The sequence below is a fragment of the Rhineura floridana genome, chromosome 3 (assembly GCF_030035675.1).
Source record: "Rhineura floridana isolate rRhiFlo1 chromosome 3, rRhiFlo1.hap2, whole genome shotgun sequence".
NCBI lineage: Eukaryota > Metazoa > Chordata > Lepidosauria > Squamata > Rhineuridae > Rhineura > Rhineura floridana.
Genome location: NC_084482.1, coordinates 86,299,882 through 86,325,460, shown reverse-complemented (window position 1 = coordinate 86,325,460; position 25,579 = coordinate 86,299,882). Strand labels below are relative to the sequence as shown.

Below are 25,579 nucleotides of genomic sequence, written 5' to 3'. Positions count from 1 at the left end.
GTTCTTTGTTACATTAAAAGCCAACCAGAGCATATGTGCATATTTCTGCCTCTAAGATCTCACCTCTTTTTTGGGATTCTGGCCTCAAGCTTAAAGCTTGCATCATTAAGTCTCAGATAATTTACACCTTTATGTGGTGTAACTAAGCCTTGCCTTGGCCTCATCTGAATCTTTGGGGGACATTACAGCCATTGGGGCATGGTTTAAAATGCTCCAATAAGCCTTGATAAAGAAATTCCCAAGACCTCAGAAACACTGTCACCTGCAGCTTGTTCCCATGTTTCTCCAGTAATGTTTGTAAGAAGGAGTTCCATGGGTGGGGTAATGAAGTAGTTCCTTCCCATTTGAAGATTGCTCAGCTATGAGAAGGTGGGACAAGATAAGAACCATCAATTTTTTCCCAGCTAGACTTATTCTTTGGAATAATTTATTTATTAATAAATAAATAAATAATTGCCTGCATATTTTAAAAAGCCAGCTCACATGTTAATCCAGGGAATACTTCAGGTAACTTAAATATAATAGGCCATGTCAGTGCACAACAGAACACTGGGCCGCCACATGGAAAACCATAATTATTTCACAGAAGAGTATGCCTGCAGGTCTGGGAGATAATTGTGTGTGTTCTGTTAGTGCCCTCTTTTTTAGAATATTATCAAGCATTAGGCAAAATTCAATAGGTGCTCCCTGAGTATGTGTGGGTTCTACCAGCACACAGCTGTTAAAGGCACAGGAGCTTCTGTCTGAAAGGGAGGTCGCAACCTTAAGTGCAAATATTAATAAGCCGCCAGTGGGTATTTTTGTAACAGTCGTTATGGGAATGCCACAAAAATACTCTATATTAACATATAACATATTAACATATTTTCTGGCTAAAGTACTTTACAACACTTGCTATGTAATTCTCTGCCATCCCAAAATACAGATCCAGGGGGATTGCTTAGTATAGCCCTCCTGGCACTGTACTACATTGGAATGCAAATAGAAATAGAAATCTTCCCCATGTGCAGTGTCAGCATGAGGGAGAAGGCTATAGTAGAAGGAAAGCTATTTCACCATGTTAGCTTTGGCTATAGTAGAAGGAAAGCTATTTCACCATGTTAGCTTTGGAACAGCCCTGCAGTTCCTCACCTCTGTTCTGAAGTAGTCCAGTCCAGTATTGTGTGATTCTTCTGACTGCATAGATCAGCTCCTAGTTGCTGAGAATTCTAATATCTTTCACAAAATACTGAGCAAGCTTCCAGTTAATCTAGGCACTTAACTGTATTTGCATTCCCTATCAAGAATAATATAAATGCAATCCTTTCTGGGCTCAGTGTTTGCATAAAAACTGTCCAGGAGAATCAGATCCACAAGTTATTAATCTGTTCAGTCTATAACAAGAGAAGCAACTATGACAGAAAGAAAGAAGCTTCTCACATTTGAAAACACAGCTGGAAAATACAGGAGAAAGTTGCTAATTGATGAACAGTGTACTAGAAACATAGACAAGCAAAAACCTTTTAAAAGCCCTTTTTCATGTAAGTGAAAGTTCAGCCACAAGTAGGCTTTGATGATTAGCTTCTGAATTGCTTGCTCCCTGAGGCAGGGTGTCCTTATTTATAGTTAAAATACACTGAAATGGGTGTTTTCCATACACAGCCTCTGTAATGAATCCACAGTGAGGGCAAAAGAAGAAAAGAAGTGAACTCAACCTCCAAGATGTTATAAAACATGCTATTTTAAAGTTTCATATAACAATGCAAAATCCAAACTGGTTGGTGCAACTATTTGCAACTTGCTTGATATAGCTAAAGGCTACAATGTGCCACACTGCACAAAGGACAACTTTGGCAGCAATTTCATATACATTTACCTAGGAGTAAGTCCCATTGACATTAATGGGGGGACTTGCATCAGAGGAGACATATACAGAATTGTGCTGTTGTACACAGCTGCTGTACCTCCTCCAGTTCCAAAACCTGCAGGGTAATTTACTTAGCAGATTGATATTAGCAAGTAAGTGAAGATGTTGAGCCCATTGCGTGAGCTGTCCAGGCTGTTTTAGCCAGGCAAGGAGAAAAGAAAAGTGTGTTTGCCTTACAAGTGCCAGCATTCTTTCTAAGCAAGCGGAAGCCTGCCTAGCACAAGCATGTCACTGTGTGTTGTAACGCACACATTTCACTGAACATTATGAGAACTGGATGTATCATTTTGGCTTCGGCACATTGATAATGCATCTTGATAGAATGCTATTTATAAAGCCCTTGCTTTGGTGTGATAAATGAATGGACCACCTGGGCCCAAACCACTGCCGTCCATCCATACCTTAAACTTGGCAATAACAACAATAATAATATTGTCAGTTATGTTACCATCAATTTTTCTCTCTTTCTGCTTGTTTTACATTTGCAATTATCAGCAATAGTAATCCATTTCTGAATGATACCACCCTTTGTCTGAATGTATGTTGATAATTGTAGAGCAAGGTCAAAGATTGTATTGGTGTGATATCATCATCATCATCATTTATTACCCGTCCTTCACCCAAAGGTCCTAGAGTGTGTTACAACAATATGCATCTTCTTTCTGAAGCCAACTGCTCCTTAGGCTGTAATCCTATACTCTGGGGGTGGGGAACGCTTTTCAGCCTGAGGGCTGCATTTCCTCATGGGCAAAATTTGGCAGGGAGGGCTGAATGCCAGGGGTGGGCAGAGCCATAGGCAAAAAGTGGGTAGAGCAACAGATGTGATCCTTACCTTTGTATGGTAGGCTGCATTCCACCAATGCAAAAGCCAAAGATTTCCAGACACACACACCTTTCCATCCAGCAAGCAAGAGGCATTATCATAGTTGAAAGACACATTCCAGTCAGGCAAAAGCACTTGAGAAGGGTGTGGAACAGAGAAAGTGAGGGATGTGGCCTGAGGAGAGGGAGTGTCGGCTGAGGTGAATCCTGAGGTGTGGAGGCCCACATTTGCCCCCACACCCAGTCTGATGTTCCTCTCCCCTGTTATACCTACTTAGGCGTATTATTAGACGTATTATTAGAGGTATTATACCCACAGAGAGGTAAGCGGCGGTAACGCAGCCGAAGCTCTGCTCACGGCCGGAGTTCGATTCCAACGGAAGGAGGAAGTCGAATCTCCGGTAAAAGGGGTCGAGGTCCACTCAGCCTTCCATCCATCCGTGGTCAGTAAAATGAATACCCATCATATGCTGGGGGATAAAGAAAGGCTGGGGAACTGGCAATCCCACCCCGTATATATGGTCTGCCTAGTAAACATCGCAAGACGTCACCCTAAGAGTCGGAAACGACTTGCACTACAAGTGCGGGGACACCTTTACCTTTTACCTGGGAGGACGCCCCATTAAACACCTACACTGAGCAGACAGTTTGACTTGATGGTCTATAAGACCCCTTACGACTCCATGATTCTGTGGGACTTACTTCTGAATAGACATGTATAGGATTGCATGCGTAGGGTTGCACTGTCAAACAATTTGCTTTCTTCCTAGAGTTGTGTACAAATATTACACTCAGTTCAAAAATGCTTTGCTCTCCTACAGCACAATGCTGTAAATGCCTACTCAGAGTTAGGTTCCACTGAGGCTTATTCTCAGGTGTGTATAAGATTGCAGCCCTAGTCTCTCTTGAAGATAAGTGCAATTACAAGTTAGTTGTTTACATTTACGATAATAACAAAATATTCTCCAGAGGAGTCTTAGTCTTAAGTCTCTTGCACCAAAAACAGCAGAGCCTTGTGGTATGTTAAATGCTTAACAAGCATATTATGCCATAAGCTTTCATAGACTGCAGTGCACTTAATCAGGTTCATGAAGTGTATATTGAGTTGTGGGGGAGTGTACACACACACAAACACACACACACACTTATGGTCAGGGAGGGATTGTAAACAGTGAGGTTAGAGGGAAATGAAAATGCAGAAAATACAGAGAAAGTGACATTTATCAAGTGATGTTACTGCAGGATGAACACTTTTAGTTAATATTGTTCTTTATCTTCTGATGTGTTTAAATTTGCTATTGTATGCTTTTTAAAAAATGTCACTTTGAGTCGATTTTTTTGTAAGTGACAAATATAGTAAATGAATAAATATTATGTAATTAACCATGGTAATTCACAAAACTTGTTAACACAGACATACTGGCACTGATAAGCTAACACATGTGGGCTGCAATCCTAACCCCAGTTACCTCAGAGTAAGTCCCATTGAATTCAATAGTAGACATGGTTAAGATTGCAGCTATAGTATGACTGTTAATAATTATTGCCACCTGTACTTTTCTGCACTGCATTTCCTTCTTACCTCACTGTTTACAACACACACACACACACACACACACACACAGAAAGAGAGAGAGAGAGAGAGAGAGAGAGAGAGGAGTTCCTGGATTTTGGGATATTTTATGCACAAAAGTTTATGCCATGATAAACGTGTTACTGTTTAAAGTGGTACAAAACTCTTCGTTGTTTTTACCAAAATATTTGGCATTCAGTGAAGATTTAAAATAATTTAAAACAGGGGTGAAAAACAAGAGACTTAACGCTTTTGCTAGCAGTCCTGGCCTTTTCAAGTATTTATTTCACTCATTCAGTCTTTTGACTACGGTAGGTGAATAGCTCCCTCTTGTGAATGCTGTTGGAAGCACACTGAAAAAAATGTAGCTGGCCTATTCAGGGCTTCAAAAACTTATTGCAGGTAAGTAGTATTCACATTGCCAAATGGCTGCTTCTTATGCTGTATGCTTTAAGCATGAGAAGGTTCCAACAACTGTTCACATGTATACACAAGTGCACAAATATTTATTTCTGAATCAGCAATATATAGAACTTTGGGTACTTTCTCAAGTGATACTGAGAACATATTTTAGTCTGAAATGAAGCACATCTCAGTGTTAACACACAATCCTAACTGAGGGAAAAGCCATTATGTACATTCTAGCCAGTGTAGGTGTTAGGTTTAAATTACAGATATAGGAAATGTGACCAACAATTTGTGCATTGCTTGTGAAATGCCTGAGATGAACCCTCAAACTACAGAATTGTTGCTGAAGTATTGCTGTTGATAATGAATCCATTAGCAAGCAGATACATGTTTTATTCATCCAGATAATTCCCTTACATATGAACATAAAAGATGAAGTATACTTAAGAGTGTCACATAACAAGTGAAAATTGTAACAGCTCTTAATAACTTTTTTTTTTTGAGAAAAGAACATGTGCATCCACCTCTAAGGACACATGGAAATGTAATGTGTGAATGGTATCCTTTACTATATTTTATTTATTATTTATTCAAAGCACTTATACCTCTAGTCTTTAGCTAGAAGAGCTCCCACAGCCCTTACAATTCAATAGGAATAATACAGCCCCTGCCCTTTGGTGTATAATTTAAAAGACACAACATGAAAGGAATATGGGATGGAGAGGGAAAAGGGGAACAAGCAAACTCGGGCACCAAATTCTTAATGTTACAAGGTTCTTATAATGACTAACTTGGATGGAAATGAGCTACTCAGAGTTCATAAAGTAAGCCTTGGCAATCCCTAAGAAATAAACTGGAAGTGAAGACCACTCCCCAACAACAAAGATACCCTGTGATGACTCAATAGGAGGCCACTTACTGGGGATGCAGAAAAGAGGAAAGCTTGTGAATTTTATTTGAACACAGAGTTTAAAAAGAAAATGTACAATCAGCAATGGGCATACATCTGTAAACGGACATTTACATATGTGGTACGTGGGTTGGATCCAGACTATCTCATCCGCAAAAGGAAGGCCTCCCTCTCTTTGCAGAAGGGACTGCGATCCAGAGGACACTCACTGTAGGAAGAGGTGGGCAATATTTGTCTATTTTCCCTGAACCTCCCACACAGTTACAAAGTGTTGCCAGTGCTCTAGAGTGACTTTTGAAGGGGCTGCAGGGGGGAAGAGGAATTGGCAAAAGTTGCTTCCCTCTTCCCCCAGCAGAAGCTTCCTGTGAGCAGAACTCCACTGGTGGGAACTCTGGATCTGAGCCTGTGTACTGAACCTGATTCTTTTTAACCCCACTCATGGTTCACTGCTTCTTAGCACAATAAATATAGCTCCCAAGTTACACAAGCTGTGCTCTGAAAGGACAAGGAAAATCTATCTTTTACAAAGGCTGATCAATCTCTGTTATACAGTGCAAGCAGCGGGCCCATTCACCTTTCAGCTTTGCTGAGTGCAAAGTCATCCCTTTTATTTATTTATTTATTATTTGATTTATATCCCGCCCTTCCTCCCAGCAGAAGCCCAGGGCGGCAAACAGAAACGCTAAAAACACTTTAAAACATCATAAAAAGACCTTAAAATACATTAAAACAAAACAACGTTAAAACATCTTTTTTAAAAAAGGGTTGAAAACCTATTAAAAGCAGTTCTAACACAGATGCAGACTGGGATAGGTCTCAACTTAAAAGGCTTGTTGAAAGAGGAAAGTCTTCAAAAGGCGCCAAAAAGATAGCAGAGATGGAGCCTGCCTAATATTTAAGGGGAGGGAATTCCACAGGGAATTTTGAGACATCTTAGAACTGACTTAGAAGGTTAGGCCTCTCTAGTAACATCCCAGCCTAGACGCTGAAAGAGGATTGCAATTTAGCTTCGACAGAGGAGAGCGTTTTGGGTAATATTCAGCAGGTTCTCTTCTAGGCCTCAAGGGCATCCACGTTTCTGTCCATTCCCCTCAAGAAGAATGCAGCAAGTCGCTTATAAGCAAGTTGCTGGCCCCTTTGTTGATACATTCTTTTGCGTTTGGGGTATCAACTTGTGCTTTGCTCTATTAAACACACACACACACACACACGTACATTAATTTTCTACAGTTCCTTGATCTTCAGAAGGCATTTGGAAAATAGTTTAGCTTAGCATTCAGGAAGCCACAGTGGTGGTGGCAAGTTCCTCCCCCTTTTCATTGCTCTGCATAAGTTGGATGAGAAGAAGGGGTCTTTATGCATTACATTCAGTGGGTATACAATCTGTACACGAGTAGTTGAGCTATGCATGCATAGAGTTATTTACAAATGGCATTCAAGGAGCATTCCATCTGTAACTGTGTATAGAAGAGCTGAGCTGTACAAATCAAGAAGAGTATACTCTTTTACACAAAAATTGATGCTTGCATAGAGACAGCATGTACCTGTGTTTAGGGCAGAGCTTGGAAGTAACTCGTTGCATAACGAGTGGGTAACCGTTACATTTTGCTTGTAACAGAACGAGTGGAAATTTAATTACTTTTCAGCTGTAACTGTAACGTTTCTGGTGTTACATTTGGATGTTACTTGGGGAGGGAAACGGGAAGTCTGCTCCTGTGATTGGTGGACAAAAGACATGGGCCTCACACTGGGCTTCTGTGCAGTGTTGCTCTTCCCTCATGCTCTGTGTTAGGAGGCACGAGGGAGAAAGTGGAGAACCAGACCGCACCGGAGGGCAAGGATGAAGGAGAAGGCAGAAGCAGAATGGAGGTGAAGAGCTGAGGTGAGTGATGGTGTGTGTGTGTGTGTGCCCCCACTGCTCATCCTGCTGCCCCCTTCCCGCCTGCTGCCTCCTCTCCCCTAGCGCCTGTCACTGCTGCGCCCTCACACCTGTTGCTGCCTCCCCCTTGCACCTGTCGCTGCCTCCCCCTCGCACCTGTCACTGCCTCCCCCTCCTGCCTGTCACTGCCTCCACCTCCTGCCTGTCACTGCCTCCACCTCCTGCCTGTCACTGCCTCCCCCCACGCCTGTCACTGCCTCCCCCTCCTGCCTGTCGCTGCCTCCCCCTCCTGCCTGTCGCTGCCTCCACCTCCTGCCTGTCGCTGCCTCCCCCCCATTTGTCGCTGAGCTTGCCCCTACAGAAAGGAATGGAGATACTGGAAAACAGTGCCTCCAAGTCCTATCTCACTGAGGTGGCTCAGAAGAATTCCATGGTCAATGGTATCAAAAGCTACTGAGAGGTCCAGCAGAACCAACAGGGACACACTCCACCTATCCACTTGTTGGCATAGTTTATCCACCAAAGTGACCAAAGCCATCTCTATCCCATAACCTGGCCTGAAACCAGATTAAAATGGATCTAGATAATCCATCTCATTCAGAAACTCCTGGAGCCAAGACACTCAGAAATGGAATACTGGAGACTGATAGCTAATTATTCAGTGTGGTGGGATTCAGGAAAGGCTTTTCAATAGGGATCTTACAACTGTCTCCTTTAGGTGTGTTGTTACCCTCTCAGACAATCCCCGTCTGGCCTTTTTAATGAGCCAAGACAGGGAAGAATCTAATGCACATGTGGTTGTCCTCACCTGTCCAAGGATCCTGTCCACATCCTCGGGCTGCACAAATTGAAAAGTATCCATTACACTGGACAAGCAGGAGCCAAAGTTACATTTAGGGGGGCTGTTTCAACTATAGCATCCAAGTCAGAATGAATCTGAGCGATTTCATCTGCAAAGTACTGGGCAAATTGTTCACAGTGGGCTGTCAAGTTTGCAGCCTTAGCCTAATAGATGCACAATACATTTATGTAGGATTTCAAAATGCACGCTGAAATAAAATATAATTGACAAAGTATCTTATTTAGGTATTCTTGTTTTTCAGACAGACAATAATTGGGGGGAAAATGAGGGCAGAGGGCCAATGAGGGGTATTTAGTTTAACTTCACATGAAATACCATTCATTTACAAGCAAGGCTCCGGAGTGCAATATTTTGTTTTTTAAAAAGCAGCTAAGCCAGTCTGTTCAATGAGGAATTAAATGAATTGCCTTCAATATGACACCTTTTATTTCTTTGTGAAATATTAACAGCTATGTTATGTTATAGCTTGTTCAGACACTTTAAAAGCATGCATATTAAACAATTAAACAATGAAAAGGGCTTATCAAATTTGATTGATGAGGGAAAATTAACTTATTCATTCAACATGTCATAGTGTTAGAGTGATTCACCCTGGGTGTGAAAACTCTGTGTTACAGCAACTGATTTTCTATACCAAGCTGTAAGCATGATATCATCATTCATATTCCAAATGAGAAATGTGATGTTAGCAAGGACTGTCAAACTGCTTTTCTGTATTGTTACTTAATGGGTAAAAGATTTTAATGCAAAGATACTCTAGGACTATAAATTCAGAGTAAGTTTATAGATGTTTTATAAAAATAAGCATGATTAATAACTGGAACTATCAATTTCATAGCTGAAGTTTTTTTTTTAAAAAAGAATTGCACTGGAAGAGGTGGGTATGTCTGTACACTTACTTTGTTTTGGTGTTTTCCTCTGGCTCATGTAGACCAGCATGTGAATATCTTTGAGAATAGTTACACACATATCAGCCAAGGAATTATGAGAGACAAATGTGCAGTTCAAATAGGAAGCTGGAGTTCCTTCTCTCAAGTAAATTTGCTCAAAGGCAGGCTCATCAAGGACTCCACCTGGGATGAGGAAAAGACTGCACCAGCTGTTTGGGATATGTTCCATAATATTTCTTGTGAAATCTATCTTTTTGATAACATTTCAGAAACTTGGGGACAAATCTGACTTTCCTAGAAATGACCTAATTAGCTGATACCATTCTGCCAGAGGCATATGGCTCAGTTGTTTTAGAAAGCTCTGTAGTTTCTTTCAAATTTTGCTCCCATAATATAATCACCACATTATTATAGTTGCTGAAGGTTCCAGGCAAGAGACCTTTTCACTGACTGCTGTGCCAGAGCTCAGGCTGAGGTTGCTTCTGCTGCTGGTCGAACGCTCTAAGCAACAGGAGGTGAACAGTTCTTGATCCTGAACTATCCAATAACAGAGTTCCAATTACAGCACAGTATCAATTACTGGGAGCAAGTGGGCTTTTAGTCATCCATACTGCTGGGGAATATAAACTGAAGTTTAAATTTTCATCTTATAGCAAGCAACTTAAAACTTTACCTTAGTTGGGCATAGTTTATTAAATTAGCACAGTTGCACACAGCAACCAGGAATTACATCAGTAAATGAAAATGTTGACATGTCATAGAAGTCCCAAATCAAGATTATACATTTCTTGACTTCTTTAAAATAAAGGGGCAAGTTATGAAATAATAGTACAAAAATGATGTATCTGCACTTGTCTTGTACAAAAAGGTGTCTCATACGTATGTTAGAAAGGCAAGAAAATCAATTACCGGCATACCCCGCTTAACGTTGCTTCACTTAACGTCGCCTCGCTATAACGTACATGCTCCATACGCCACCATACTCCGCTTAACGTACGTGTGCTTCGCAATTACGGACACTTAATGGCATGGCGCCGCTGCCATCTAGTGGCGGTTGCAGTGCAGTACATGCATAGATGATTGCTTCACTTTAAGTATATTTTCATTTTACATACACGCTCCGGTCCCATTGCGTACGTTAAAGCAGGGTATGCCTGTATATTGGTACAGTAGCAATACAGTAATTGGAGCATTACTTCTGTTGTCAGTAAGACAAGATGAATTTGCAGTATACTGAGGAATTCAGAGGAATTCCATGAAGGATGATTCAAAGCAAATGGGGCACACATTTAAACATTTGGTTGCTAAATTATAGGAAGTATATAGAATGTAGCTCCTGGAGAAAAAGAGGATAAGAGGCTCATTTAAACACATACACTTGGGCAGTGGCGGATGGAATTCAAATACAAAAGAGCTATTATTGTTGGGGTGGGAGGGAATGCAAATATATGTCAATGCAACCTATGACCTTGGACTGCTGTCATGGATTTCAGCAGAGCCTATGCTATAATAAAAACATGTTTTCAGTCAATCTTTAAACTTCACTGGACATTTATAAGTATAATGAGCTAACTAAGACCCAGTTTACAAGGTCTGTCTTTTAGGCATCCTATACTTGCAGTGGAGTACAGAAGCCAGCACCATACACTTTATATAATGTGCAAATAAAATGCAAATGGATATTATCTTCTATGCACAATACCAGGTGCATACTTGCTCCAATGACCCACTGCCTTCCTAGAAGACTGAGCCTGTGAACTGGCCTGCAGATAACTAAGAAGTCTTGATTTTTTAATCGTATATGACACCTTAGATTATTAGGAATATAAAAGCAAATATATTATGCTTTGATTAAACAACAGATGTACAAAGTATGCAAGTGATTTATATATGTTATAAAACTTCTGTTATGCCAGTGTCCCTCTCCAGTTTAGAATCTTGTTTTTTTCATTTGCTGGGAAATTTCTTCTCTTCTAAATGAGGGAATTTATTCACTCGTCCATGAATAAATCGGATTGTCGCTCACTGGCATGCCTCCCATCTTCAAGTTGCTTGGGCCTGTACTAGGTACAAAAAAAAAGGTTGGATGTCAACATGTCGCTTGTTCCAGTGATCTTGTTGTAAGTCTGGGGTAGCCAATATTTTGCCCTCCAGTTGTTGCTGGACTCCAACTTCCATCAAATGCAGCTAATGTGACTAATGGTCAGAATGATGAGAGGTTTTTTTAAAAATTGAATTTATATCCTGCACCTTCCTCCAAAGGAGCCCAGGGCGGCAATCCAATAACTTCTGAAGGGCATGATGTTGAGTGCCACTAACAACAGCTGTGCGTGCTGGGAGTTTCATTCTGTTTCCTGCCTCCTAACTCAGCAGCGCAGAGAGAGCTGCCTCAGCTGGTCTTGAGGATAAACAAGCAATCAAGCTCTCAGAGAGTGAGCAAACAGAGAGAGCAAATAGGAGTTTGGCAGTGGAGGTGCAGGGAGGAAGAGACAAACACAAAGAGGGGAGTGACCTGGAGTAACTCCAGAAGACTGTCTATTCTGAGTTACTGTGTACTGACCATGTGCTCAGCTGTTCTGAGTCACTATATCCTGACTGTGTGCCCAGCCAGGTAGGTGGAAAGGCTGAAGGGCTCCATAGCAGCTTGAGTAGAAGAGGTATGTCCTGATAGTTGCTGAATGAAGGGGCATGGCCTGATAGCTGTTAATTGAAGGGACACGGCCTGATAACTGCTGAGTGCAATGAGCAGAAGCTGTGTGTGCTCCTAACTGATGATATACAAGTGAGCCAGCTCTCGGAGAATGAGTGAACAGGGAGAGGTAACAGACGTTTGGCAACAGAGTTCAGTGAGGCAGGTCCCTAACAACAATGTTCCTTGTAGTGTGTATCATATACTAGTGAGACTCTCCTGCTAACCATCAAAGAGGACAGGACAAAGTACAGGTCATTATAAGGAGAAAGAAACAAACAAAAAGTAATTATGCAGCCACAACAGTGGCTGTATACTATAGTCAGCATGGATTTTTTGCATTCCACAATGTTAAATTGAAAATAGCCCCTCATGCCATTCTGATGCTTCCCATAAGATCATTTCAAAACGAAACCTTACAAAACTTATAGTCCTGAACTCAGAAATTCTTGCTTAACAACCATCTAAATTTTCATGGTGATACACAAAACCGTCAGAGAGAATCGAGAGTTCAAAGTGTAAAAAGAGAGAGTAAAAACCAGAGCCCCTTTGGACTTTTTTCTGTCGGAGTTCTCATAATTTGTTGAAATTAATTAAAAATCAGCCATGTTCACAGAGTACCTATAATCCTATTACTGACCTTGCCCCATACTATGACCTTCATCTTCTGCAGTTTAAAAGTTTAAAAAATGCCTGGCTGATTTTTAATTAATTTAAGAAATTTAGCATTGAACTCAATGATAAGGCCGGGCATGCTCAGTAAGAACCAACCATCAGTGTTCTAAAAGCCAGACTCACAGCTGCTGGGTTTGGCTAATCATGGGGCCACCCCAGACCTTTATTTCACTTTATTTCAATCAGCCGCTCTGATTGAAGCGCTGTGAGGGGAACAGGGCATCTCCCAGCAACTTTCAGCTTCTAAAAAAAAGGAAATTCTGGGGAACTACAGACCAGTCAGCCTAACATCAATCCCTGGAAAAACCCTGGAGCATATTATAAAGCAGCCAATCTGTAAGCACCTTGAAAGCAATGCAGTGATTACTAGGAGCCAACATGGATTTATGAAGAACAAATCCTGCCAAACTAATCTTATCTCATTTTTTGACTGGTAACCTCCCTTGTAGACTCTGGGAATGCTGTGGACATAATATACTCAACTTAGTGAAGCTTTTGACAAAGTGCCCCATGCTATTCTGATTAGCAAGCTAGGTAAATGCACACTGGATAGAACAACTATCAGGTGGATCCACAGTTGGCTACAGAAATGTGCTTAGCAATGGTTCCTTCCCAAACTGGGGGGAGGTAACAAGCAGGGTACCACAGGGCTTAGTCCTGGGCCCAGTGCTCCTCAACATTTTAATTAAAGCCTTTGATGAGAAGGTACAGCGAATGCTTATCAAATATGCAGATGATACAAAATTGGGAGGGATAGCTAATATCCTGGAGGACAGAAACAAACTTCAAAGGGATCTTGATAGGCTAGAGCATTGGGCTGAAAACAACAGAATGAAATTTAACAGGGAGAAGTGCAAAGTCCTACACCTAGGAAAAAGAAATCAAATGCACAGTTATAAGATGTGAGATACTTGGCTCAGCAATATTACTTGCGAGAAGGATCTTGGAATTGTTGTGGATCACAAGCTGAACATAAGCCAACAGTGCAATGTGGCTGCAAAAAAGGTAAATACTATTTTAGGCTGCATTAAGAGAAGTATAGTTTCCAAATCATGTGACGTACTAGTTCCCCTCTATTTGGCACTTGTTAGACCTCATCTTGAGTACTGTGTCCATTTCTGGACACTGCACTTTAAGAAGGATGCAGACAAACTAGAACAGGTTCAGACGAGGACAACGAGGATGATTAGGGGACTGGAAACAAAGCCCTATGGGGAGAGACTGAAAGAACTGGGCATGTTTAGCCGTGGGAAGAGAAGACTGAGGGAGATATGCTAGCACCCTTCAAGTACATGAAAGATTGTCACACAGCAGAGGGCCAGGATCTCTGCTCAGTCATCCCAGATTGCAGAACATGGAATAATGGACTCAAGTGAGAGGAAGCCAGATTTCAGCTGGACATCAGGAAAAACTTCCTAACTGTTAGGGCAGTACACCAATGGAACCAATTACCTAGGGAGGTGGTGGGCTCTCCAACACTGGAAGCATTCAAGAGGCAGCTGGACAGCCACCTGTCAGATATGCTTTGATTTGGATTCCTGCATTGAGGAGGGGGTTGGACTTTATGGCCCTATAGGCCCCTTCAAACTCTATGATTCCATGACTACCCCTGCTGTAAGCACATTGGATAAAAAGCTATACAACAACTAAATCTGAACTCATATTAAAACCCAGCAGTTAGCGTTATGACCTGGGCTAATTGTAGCAGAATTTTCTAATGTTTTTCTCCCAATTAAATTTGTCTGTAATGTTTAGATTGACAGTGTAAGTGCCATTTTAGCAGTGCTGTGAATGTATGTCATGAAGGAACTCTAATCCCCTCTGACTCCAAGCAATGATATTTATTTTTATGTTTTATAATCCAGTTTTCCATATTAAAAAACTGAAGGTGGTTAAGGTAACATAAGATTCCTTATGGAACAAGCTATTAAGGCTTGATGGGTCACCCCCCCCACACACACATACACATGCTAGTACAAGCGAAGGTTTATTTAATTCACCTGGGGTCTGTGCTGAGGCTCAGTTATGTGATGCCTCACAAATTGTTGCTGTTATGTGCCTTGAAGTTGATTACGACTTATGGCGGCCCTATGAATCAGTGATCTCCAAGAGCATCTGTCATGAACCACCCTGTTCAGAGCTTGTAAGTTCAGGTCTGTGGCTTCCTTTATGGAATCAATCCATCTCTTGTTTGGCCTTCCTCTTTTTCTACTCCCTTCTGTTTTTCCCAACATTATGGTCTTTTCTAGTGAATCATGTCTTCTCATGATGTGTCCAAAGTATGATAACCTCAGTTTCATCATTTTAGCTTCTAGTGACAGTTCTGGTTTAATTTGTTCTCACACCCAATTATTTGTCTTTTTTGCAGTCCATGGTATGCGCAAAGCTCTCCTCCAGCACCACATTTCAAATGAGTTGATTTTTCTTTTATCCGCCTTTTTCACTGTCCAACTTTCACATCCATACATAGAGATTAGGAATACCATGGTCTGAATGATCCTGACTTTTACCTTATCCGCTTTTTTCACTGTCCAACTTTCACATCCATACATAAAGATCAGGAATACCATGGTCTGAACGATCCTGACTTTAGTGTTCAGTGATACATCTTTGCATATGAGGACATTTTCTAGTTGTCTCATAGCTGCCCTCCCCAGTTGTAGCCTTCTTCTGATTTCTTGACTATTATCTCCATTTTGGTTAATGACTGTGCCAAGGTATTGATAATCCCTGACAAGTTCAATGTCCTCATTGTCAACTTTAAAGTTACATAAATCACACACTCCCAAATCCCCAAATCCCACTAGATCTGAGGGCTGGGCTTGAGAGGGACAAAATAAGCATGTCATCCCTTCAGAGAAGCAGTTACATGTTGATTTGGACGTATCAACATACGTCCAAAGGGTGAGATGGCGGCGAAGTAGGAGGATGTGGATTGGAGTTCCTCCGTCGCCTTAACATTTAACATTTACATTTAACATTTACATTTAACATCAATTAATATCTTTAAAGCATCTCTGAAAGGCTCTTGGACCATTCTGGATTGTGTGAAGGGGTGAGCAAGCGCGTTGTCTCCCCCTTTTTTTTAATACCATCCCGTGGAGATCTCCCCGTGCCTTACCTGTGGCCGGCGTTTTTACTTTGGGCCGGGAGGTGTTCCCGGTGCCGGCTGTGATTTTTGCCTCTCGTTTGGACTGACGCTGGCTCTTCCGACGCCGTGGTTGCTGTGGCCCGGGGCTTCGTTACGGCCTGCCGCCTCCTGTTCCAGCTGCGGCTCTTCGGGGCGCTTGGTCGCTGTTGGTGTTGCGGTGGCTGGTTGGCTGCGGGTGGCCCCGTCCGTTGTGGGTGTGGCTGTGTTTGCTGGTGCGGCGGCTATGTCGCTTGCTGCCTTTTTGCTGCATGCCGCTGTTGCTGTGCCTGGTCCGGACGTTTCTGGCGGCTGGTGTTTTGCGCCTTCGGGGCCGGCGCTTGGGGCCGCGGCTTGGATTGTTCTGCTGCCGCCGCCGCGGCTGCTCGGTGGGGCGGATGTTTCCTCGCCGCCGTTGTTGCGGCCTATGCCCGTCGCCGCGGCCCGTTGGGGCATCTCTGTTATCGTTGCCGCTGATGCGGCTTGCACCCGTTGCTGTGGCCGTGCTGCCGCCGCCCTTGCTTGTCAGCTTGAGGACATCTTGCTTGGACAGGAGAGAGTGACTGGCAGCAGGAGTTAAAAAGAAGAAGTGCCAGCAAATGGAAGCGAGTTCATCCAACGTCATCTGGATCAAGGAAGTTGGAGGCTTTTTATTTTATTTTATTTTATTTTTATTTCAATTTTGTTATTTTTTATTTTTTATTTTTATTTTATTTTTATTTTTTATTTTATTTTAATTTATTCTATATTTTTTATTTTTTATTTTATTTTATTATTATTTTCATTTTTATTTTCATTTTTATTTTTTAATTTTAAGCTAATTTTAGGGGTGGGGGGCCTGCCTGATCGGCAGACGGGAAGGGGGACATGTGTAAGCTGGAGGGGAATAATGTGGGGAGCCACGGTATCGTGAGGCTTGGCGGCAGACCCTGGAAGGGCGGAGGTGGCAGGCCACGCCAGGTTAGGGGAACAAGGGATAGATGTATTGTACCCATCCCTTGTTCTGGGCCTGCCCTAAACCAGAAGATAACTGGGGGATGTAAGACTCCATCCAACCTTCGACTGCTGTTGTGTAAAGCCAGGTCTGTAGTTCAGAAAACATCACTCATCCATGATCTTATTCTGGATGAGCATGCAGACCTGGCGTGCATTACGGAGACCTGGCTGGACGAGGCCTCGGCTCCTATACTTGAGGCCATGTGTCCAGCGGGTTTCCGATATGCACAGCAGCCGAGGATTGGTAGGTGGGGAGGGGGTGTGGCAGTTATTTATCGAGAGTCCTTGGTTTTCGCCAGACCTCCTCTCCACGAGACCAAGTTTGTTGATTGTATGTACTGGAGGTTGGGACCAAAGGGCAGTTTAGGAATTCTGCTGATGTACCACCCACCCCGCTGCAAGGCAGACTGCCTGGCCGAGGTGCTCGAGGTGGTCGCGGCTGTACGGTTGTTTACCCCGAACTTATTGGTTTTGGGGGATTTCAACGTGCATGCCGAGGCCATTCTCACTGGAGCCCCTCGGGATTTCATTGAAACCATGACTTCATGGGAACTGCACCTAAGAAATATGGGTCCCACCCATGTAGCCGGCCATACCATTGACCTTGTATTTGTCGCGGGAGAGAAGGAAAGTGATCTGAAGATGGGGACTGTTTCTTCTAGCCCTGTGTCATGGTCAGATCACTACCTGGTGAAATTGGATCTCTCTGTGCCGCACACCCTCTGCAGGGGACAAGGACCTATTAGGATGGTCTGCCCCAGACGCATGATGGAGCCTACTGGATTCCTAAATGCGCTGGGTGATCTGGAGCTAACTGAAGGCCACCCGGTCGAAGCCCTGGTGATGGAGTGGAATAGGGAGATCACTAGGGCAATAGACTGGGTGGCACCGAAACATCCTCTTCTCCTGAATAGAACTCAGACTGCACCCTGGTATACACCACGGTTACACAGTCTGAGGCAGGAAGTGAGACGACTAGAGCGCCGATGGCAGAAATTGTGCACTGAAGGTGATCGGACACTGGTTAGAGCGGCAATAGCGGCCTACCAGCGGGCAACAAAGGCAGCAAAGAGGCAATTCTTTGCTGCCTCTATTGCATCGGCAGAGTGCTGTCCCAGGAGGTTGTTCCAAGTGGTCCGAAGCCTGGTCGGTCCAGTAGCGCAGGAACCTATGGAACAATCAAAAGCCTCCTGTGACACATTTGTTAAACACTTTGCCGATAAAATCGAGCACCTAAAGGACAAGATTCCGTACGTCGTGGTTACAAGTAGGGGTCCAGAGGCAGCCAGTTGCAATCCGGTCTGCTGGGATCGGTTTCAGCCTCTTCTCTCTGATGAAGTGGACAAGGTGCTCTCTACTGTAAAACCAACCACTTGCTTACTTGATCCTTGCCCTTCATGGCTCGTTATGAGCTGTAAAGAGAGACTGGGCAATGGGATCAAGGCAATGGTAAATGCATCCTTGGAGGAGGGTGTAATGCCATTGCCCCTCAAGGAGGCAGTGATAAGACCTATTCTGAAAAAGCCCTCTTTGGATCCCCAAGATTTAAACAACTTTCGCCCAGTCTCCAATTTACCATTCTTGGGCAAGGTGATTGAGCGTGTGGTGGCAAAGCAGCTACAGACACACTTGGAGGAAGCAGATTATTTAGATCCTTTCCAGTCGGGCTTCAGGACTGGACACGGAACTGAAACAGCCTTGGTCGCTCTGGTGGATGATATGAGGAGGGCGTTGGATAGGGGAGAACATACCTTCCTCGTCCTCCTGGACCTCTCAGCGGCTTTCAATACCGTCGACCACGGTATCCTGTTGAGTCGCCTGGAGGGACTGGGAATAGGAGGCACTGTTTTACAGTGGTTCCGTTCCTATCTCTCCGGTAGATATCAACGGGTAGTGTTGGGGGATGAGGTTTCAGACCCTTGGCCCCTCAACTGTGGTGTGCCACAGGGTTCTATCCTCTCTCCCATGCTATTTAACATTTATATGAAACCGCTGGGAGCCATCATCAGGAGTTTTGGGCTGCAGTGTCACCAATATGCGGATGACACGCAGCTCTATCTCTCATTTAAATCTTCACCAGAGTTGGCTGTGGATACCTTGTCCAAGTGCCTGGAGTCCGTAAGTGGATGGATGGGAGAGAACAGGCTGAAGCTGAACCCCGATAAGACTGAGGTATTACTAGTGGGGGACAAGGGAAGGTTGGGTGATTTTGACCTGATACTTAATGGGGTGAGATTGCCCCTGAAGGACCAGGTCCGCAGTCTCGGGGTCATCTTGGACTCCCAGCTGTCTATGGAGGCTCAGGTTTCTGCAGTGAGCCGGGCAGCTTGGTACCAACTTCATAAATAAATCTAGTACAGAGGCTGCGACCCTATCTTCCCATACATCTGCTCCCACGAGTGATACATGCCCTGATCTCCTCTCGATTAGACTACTGTAATGCACTCTACGTGGGGTTACCCTTGAAGACGGTCCGGAAACTCCAGCTGGTACAAAACGCGGCGGCACTCTTAATAAAGCAGTCCCGCCGCCGCGATCATATCACCCCAGTGTTGATTGAATTACACTGGTTGCCAGTTGTATACCGGGCCCAATTCAAGGTGTTGGTTTTAACCTTTAAAACTCTATACGGTTCCGGCCCAGTTTATCTGAAGGAGCGCCTCCAGTATCACCAAATATGCCGCCAAACAAGATCAGCCTCACAGGACCTTCTCTCGGTCCCACCGACTAAGACAGCTAGGTTGGTGCGGACCAGGGAGAGGGCTTTTTCGATCGTGGCCCCCACCCTCTGGAACTTACTTCCCTTTGACCTTCGGCATGCCCCCTCCCTGTTGACTTTTCGCCGAGCCTTGAAGACCTGGCTCTTCAGGCAGGCCTATGGGATCTCTGGGGTGGGTTAGCTTTTACACTGTATTAATGTAAGATGGTCTTCAGATGAGATGTTATGATATTAATAATGTGATGATTATGTATATGAGCAGATTGTATTTTATATTGTATTTTATATTGTACGTCGCCCAGAGTGTCCGTTCAGTCGGACAGATGGGCGTCTGCTAAATAAAATTTTATTATTATTTTATTATTATTATTATTACCGAGACCTGGGTGGGTGAGCTTGGAGGAGTTGATCTGACCCAGCTTTGCCCACCTGGATACTCGCTGCAGCACCAGCACAGGCTGCAGGGACGGGGGGGAGGAGTTGCTGTGGTCTACAGAACTTCCATTTCTGTCACCAGGAAACCACTCAGTCTTGGAATTGGCTGTGAGGGCCTGCACCTGGTGTTGGGCCGAGGAGACAGTAAACTAGAGTTGCTGCTGGTGTACCATCCACCCTGATGCCTGGCAGCTTCTCTGACCGAGCTGGTGGAGGTCATCTCAGCTGTGGCATTGGAGGAGCCCAGAACGATAGTCCTGGGTGATTTCAATGTCCATGCTGAGGCTGCCTCTAGTGTTCTGGCTCGTGACTTCATGGCCTCCATGACGACCATGGGGCTGTCTCAACTTGTTACTGGCCCAACACATAGGGCAGGGCACACCCTCGACTTGGTTTTTGCTCCAGATGGAGGAAGGGGTGGTGTGGAGATAGCGGGGGTGGATATCAGATCACTTCCTGGTGAAGTTTAGACTTATGGCTCTGATCCTTCTTTGCAGGTGTGGTGGACAGATTAAGATGGCCTGCCCCCGGAGCCTAATGGAATCCACTGGATTCCTGAATGTTCTGGGGGAGTTCCCAGTAGATAGAGCAAGTGACCCTGTTGAAGCCCTTGTCACGCTGTGGAACAGCGAAGCGCATCGGGCTCTTGACACAGTTGCCCCCGAGCGCCGTCTCCGGCACTGTGGAGCCCGGATTGCACCTTGGTACACCAGTGAGCTAAAGGCAATGAAACAGGCTGGACAAAGGCTAGAGCACAAGGGCAAAAGACATGCTTTGAGGCTGATCGTGCACGAGTAAAACATCATAACTGTGCCTACTGTGTGGCGGTGAGGGCAAGGCCCACTTCTCTGCCTCCATCGCATCCTCAAGTAGCCGTCCAGTGGAGCTTTTCTGTATTGTCAGGAGTCTGTTGACATCAGCTCCAGGAAATGGAGTCTTAGATCCTTCGGAGGCCCACTGTGAATTGTTTGCTAGGCACTTTGAGGGTAAAGTTGCTAACCTCCGTAGCAGTCTTGATGCCTCATTCACATCTACTGTAGTCCCCAATGAGGTGTACAGTGCAACTTCTGCTGCAACTTCTTGGCTACAGTTTCAGTTGATGCGGCCTGATGACGTGGACAAGGTGCTTGCGATGATGCGGCCAGCAACGTGTCCTCTTGACCCTTGTCCTTCTTGGCTTATTAAAGCTTGCCGAGGGGGTCTGACCAAGTGGATCCAGGGTGTGGTCAATGCATCATTGCGAGAGGCAGTAGTTCCAGCCACCTTGAAAGAGGTAGTGATTCGACCACTCCTGAAAAAGCCCACGTTGGACCCATAGGTTTGTGACAACTACTGACCGGTTGCAAATACCCCCTTCTTAGGGAAGGTGATTGAGAGGGTTGTGGCGCAGCAACTGCAAGTACTCTTGGATGAAACAGATTATCTTGACCCATCCCAGCCTGGGTTCAGGCCTGGTTATGGGACTGAATCGGCCTTGGTCGCCCTGATGGATGACCTTTATCGGGAGAAGGACCAGGGGAGTGCAACCCTGTTGTTCTTACTTGATCTCTCAGCAGCTTTTGAGACCATTGACCATGGTATCCTTCTTGGTGAGATGGGTATTGGAAGCACTGTTTTACAGTGGTTCCGATCCTATCTCCAGGGTCGTTCTCAGAGAATAGCACTGGGTGACTGTCTTTCGGCCCTCTGGCAGCTGCGCTGTGGGGTGCCGCAGGGTACCATCTCGTCCCCCATGCTGTTTAACATCTATATGAAGCCCTTGGGAGCAGTCATCAGGAGCTTTGGGGTGAGGTGTCAGCAGTATGCTGATGATACCCAGCTCTATTTCTCCGTAACATCTGAATCGGGAGAGGCCATGCAAGCCCTGGACCGCTGCCTGGACTTGGTGGTGGGCTGGATGAGGGCCAATAAACTGAGTCTGAATCGTAGCAAGACGGAGGCGCTGTGAGTTGGTGGTTCCCAAGTTCAGATAATTGGTCAGTTGCCTGCTTTGGATGGGGTCGTACTCCCTCTGAAAGAGAAGGTCCATAGCCTGGGGGTGCTCCTGGATCCATCTTTGTTGCTAGAGGCCCAGGTGACCTCCGTGGCTAGGAGTGCCTTTTAGCAGCTTTGGCCGTTTCAGGACCGGGATAGCCTTACCACTGTTGCCCACACACTGGTAACCTCCAGGCTGGATTACTGTAATGTGCTCTATGTGGGGCTGCCCTTGAGGTTGGTCCGGAAGCTGCAGCTGGTGCAAAATGCGGCGGTGAGACTGCTCACTGGAGCAGGGTATCGCCAACATGTCACCCCACTGCTGAAAGAATTGCACTGGCTGCCCATTTGATACCGGGCCAAGTTCAAGGTTCTAGTTTTGGTGTACAAAGCCCTATACAGCTTGGGACCAGGCTACCTGAAAGACCGTCTTACCCCTTATATACCCAGTTGATCACTGCGCTCTGCAGGTGAGGGCCTCCTGCAGATACCATCTTATCAGGAGGTCCGTTCTGCACAATATAGGAAATGGACCTTTAGTGTGGTGGCACCTACCCTGTGGAATTCCCTCCCTTTGAATATTAGGCAGGCGCCATCTTTGCTATCTTTTCAGCACCTTTTGAAGACTTTCTTCTTTCAACAAGCCTTTTAAGTTGAGACCTATCCCAGTCTGCATCTGTGTGAGAATTGTTTAATATGCTTTTTTAATAATGTTTTTAGCCCTTTTTAAGGTTGTTTTTTAAAAAAATGTTTTTAATGCTGTTTTGTTTTAATGTATTTTAAGATCTGTTTTTATGATGTTTTAAAGTGTTTTAGTGCTTTGTTTGCCATCCTGGGCTCCTGCTGGGTTTAAAGGCAGGATACAAATCAAATCAAATCAAACAAACAAACAAACATTTGCTTGGACCACTCACCACCACTGACCTGACCTCTCTAGTTCCATAATGTCTCACCAGGAGTAACCACACCTAAGAATGCATATAGCCACGTTGTTGATTTCGTGGAGAAAGCTGAGCAACACCCTGGTAAAGTCCTTGGGCAGTCAGCCCTTCCAGTGACTTCCTTTGCTGTAAGGGCTACAGCAACATGGCATTCTAACCTAGCGTGTTGCCATAGCAAGCTACCCAAACAAAGTAGAAGCTGCATATCTCCTAAACGAGTCCAATGATAATGCATAGTACCAGGCATATTGGATGTGTGTCCATAATCAAGATGATGGTAGTCAAAGCATCATATTGGATGTGGTAACATTAAGGCTGCAGTGCTGTGCACACTTGGTTGGAGCTAGTTCTATTACTCAAAAGCAAATCCCACTGAGTTTTAAACATGTACAGGGCCAAAATGCAAGTGTGATACTCTTTACACTTGTGGGGCCAACATAAAAGCAGGATTCCTCATAAGAGCTTTCTTCCCCAATGTAATTTTTTCTTAAAGCAAGAGTAAAGATAAATTTTTAGTGGCAGATACTAGATGTGAGATGGTGTTGTGGTTACAAACATGATAAAGTTAAATGTCATCTAAACCACAAACTCACTAGGTGACATAAGGCAAGTGCCTATTGCATGGCTGGGGAACCAGTAGCCTTCCAGATGATGTTGCGTTACAACTCCCATTGGTCATGCAGTCTGAGGGTGATGGGTGGTGGAGTCCAGCAGCATCTGGAGGGCCATAGGTTCCCCATCTCGGGGCTATTTCATTGTCATTCCCCACATTATTCACGGTAAGGATAACCGTATGGACTCACCTTCTTGCGGTATTGTTGCAAGAATTACTGAATGATATATATGAAATGCTTTGAGCATTTGAATGTTAATTGTCATTATCATCATCATCATCAACTAAAACAAAACACAAGTCTTTTAAAACACAATGTGAATTGGAAAAACTGCAGTCAGGAAACATTCAGCATTTCTATGAGACAGTGTATTACATGGGATAATTAGCCATCCTGGACTGCATCATTATAAATATTAGCGTTCCCTGAAGTTTTAGATTTCATATTTCATACTTTTGCTGTTGGAGTTTAGAAAATAATAATAAAATCTTCTGTCAAGGATTGTTATACTGTGGCTTTTGAACACTCTTGATTCTTATCAGCTTTAAACAGATTATGCTCTAAGCCAACACAGCCTAAACTGTGTTGCTTTGCAAACAATCTATGCTATTGAAACTGATGAGAGTTTGTCTAGAGTACATCAAATGTAGCATTGTTAACATCTTCACAAATGTCTATGGAAAGTCCACAGATTAATGTGTGCACCCAATATGCTGCCTTGTATTATAATCTAAACAGAAAATTGCCCTGTAGTACTATTAATGTGTGGTTGAGTTGCCCACCTCATGTGATTTTTAAAAAAAAATCTTAACAAAGCTTCATAATTTTGCTGTGAAATTTGGCATATAAATTAGGCTAAGAGTACAAGTGAAGGTCAAATGAGACTTCTTTTGTTAGCTTAATATTAAAGTTGCTGTGTTGAAGTATGCTGTGTATACAGAATAGGTAAATATGAAAAAAATGCAATGAGCAGATATGTTTCCTCAGGTCTTCTCAGGCTGTGCCTGTTCTGTCCATGCTCATATTTTCAATGCATCAGGCAGCAATCAAGTTACAAAATCTGCTTTGAAAACTCAGGAATGGGATGGAGCACCAATCACATCAGCAGCTATACCTGAAGCTGTGCAGACATCACTACTGAATTGTGCCCCAACTTGAACTGAAAGAATATCAACTTACTATTGTTTTGAAGAGCTGGTTTACTTTCTTCTTTTTTAGGGTTTTCCTGTCTGCTTCCAAGATGGGAGGGATGCTTGCCTGGCTCATCCTCTGGGATGCACTTGGTTCATCAGGTGCTGGGCAGCATACTGACATAGTAAGCCCTTTAAAACAGCACACAGGTTCATAACAAAATAGGAAAGCAGAGCCCAAATGAATTAATTCTCAAGAATAAATTTGTTTACATACAGAAAGGGCGACACATTTTTTTGTGGCTGGTTCCTGGTAGCAATTAAACAGCTTGGCACAGAATCCAAATTTTACCTGTATTACTTATCATTTTGGTGGAAGCTTTAGAAGAGGGAGATCTTCACAGAAGTTGTGGACTATTAATGAGTAATGTAACTAAGGCCCAGTTCTCACAGAAGTGACATATCTGTGACTTGACTATACCACTTCAGACTGCTGGTGAGAGCTCATATGATTAAATGCCTTCCACCAAAAATACCATTCTATTTGACTAGGTGTAAGGCAGAATGGTTCATCTAGCCTAGCCTTCTCCCTGACATCTGTAGAGAACTAGGCTTTAGTAGTGACATAACCACAATAAATAGGACCTTAAGTAAAAAAAAAACGCATAGACACTCAGGGAGGGAAGGAAAGGAGCATGTCATTGTGTTGCAGTCTTCTGCTTCCTACAGAGGGAAGATTCCTATGGTCATTTCCCATCCTGCAACCATCAAAAGTATCTCAATGTAAAATGAGATGCTGGGGCAGATTCCTCTGGCAGCACTTCTGCATCTCCACTGAGGAAGAGATGTGTTGTTGTTTTCTGGCTTGGAGAGGCTGGGAAAATGGTTCTTCAGTTAGGAATCTCTACGCCCTTAAGACAGCTGGGAAGGCAAAAAGACCTCTTATTGTGTCTCAGGGTTTCTATTCCAGATGTATGTACAAGGCTCAAGACAGCTGATGATTATTGCTACCCTGTAGATGAATATTCT

General features: G+C 43.9%; 1 protein-coding gene across 2 annotated transcripts in view; it reads right to left on the bottom strand.

Annotated features, from left to right (window-relative positions):
- Positions 1-9,850: 9,850 nt before the first annotated feature.
- Positions 9,851-25,579, bottom strand: part of DOCK2 (dedicator of cytokinesis 2) — a 459,036-nt gene continuing 443,307 nt past the window's right edge. For both annotated transcript variants that reach the window (XM_061616811.1, XM_061616812.1), the window contains exons 51-52: positions 24,600-24,742; positions 9,851-11,313 (exon numbers count right to left, since the gene is read on the bottom strand). In XM_061616811.1, the coding sequence (XP_061472795.1) occupies positions 11,242-11,313; positions 24,600-24,742 (215 nt within the window). In that variant the 3' untranslated portion in view covers positions 9,851-11,241. The remainder of the gene's footprint in view (positions 11,314-24,599; positions 24,743-25,579) is intronic.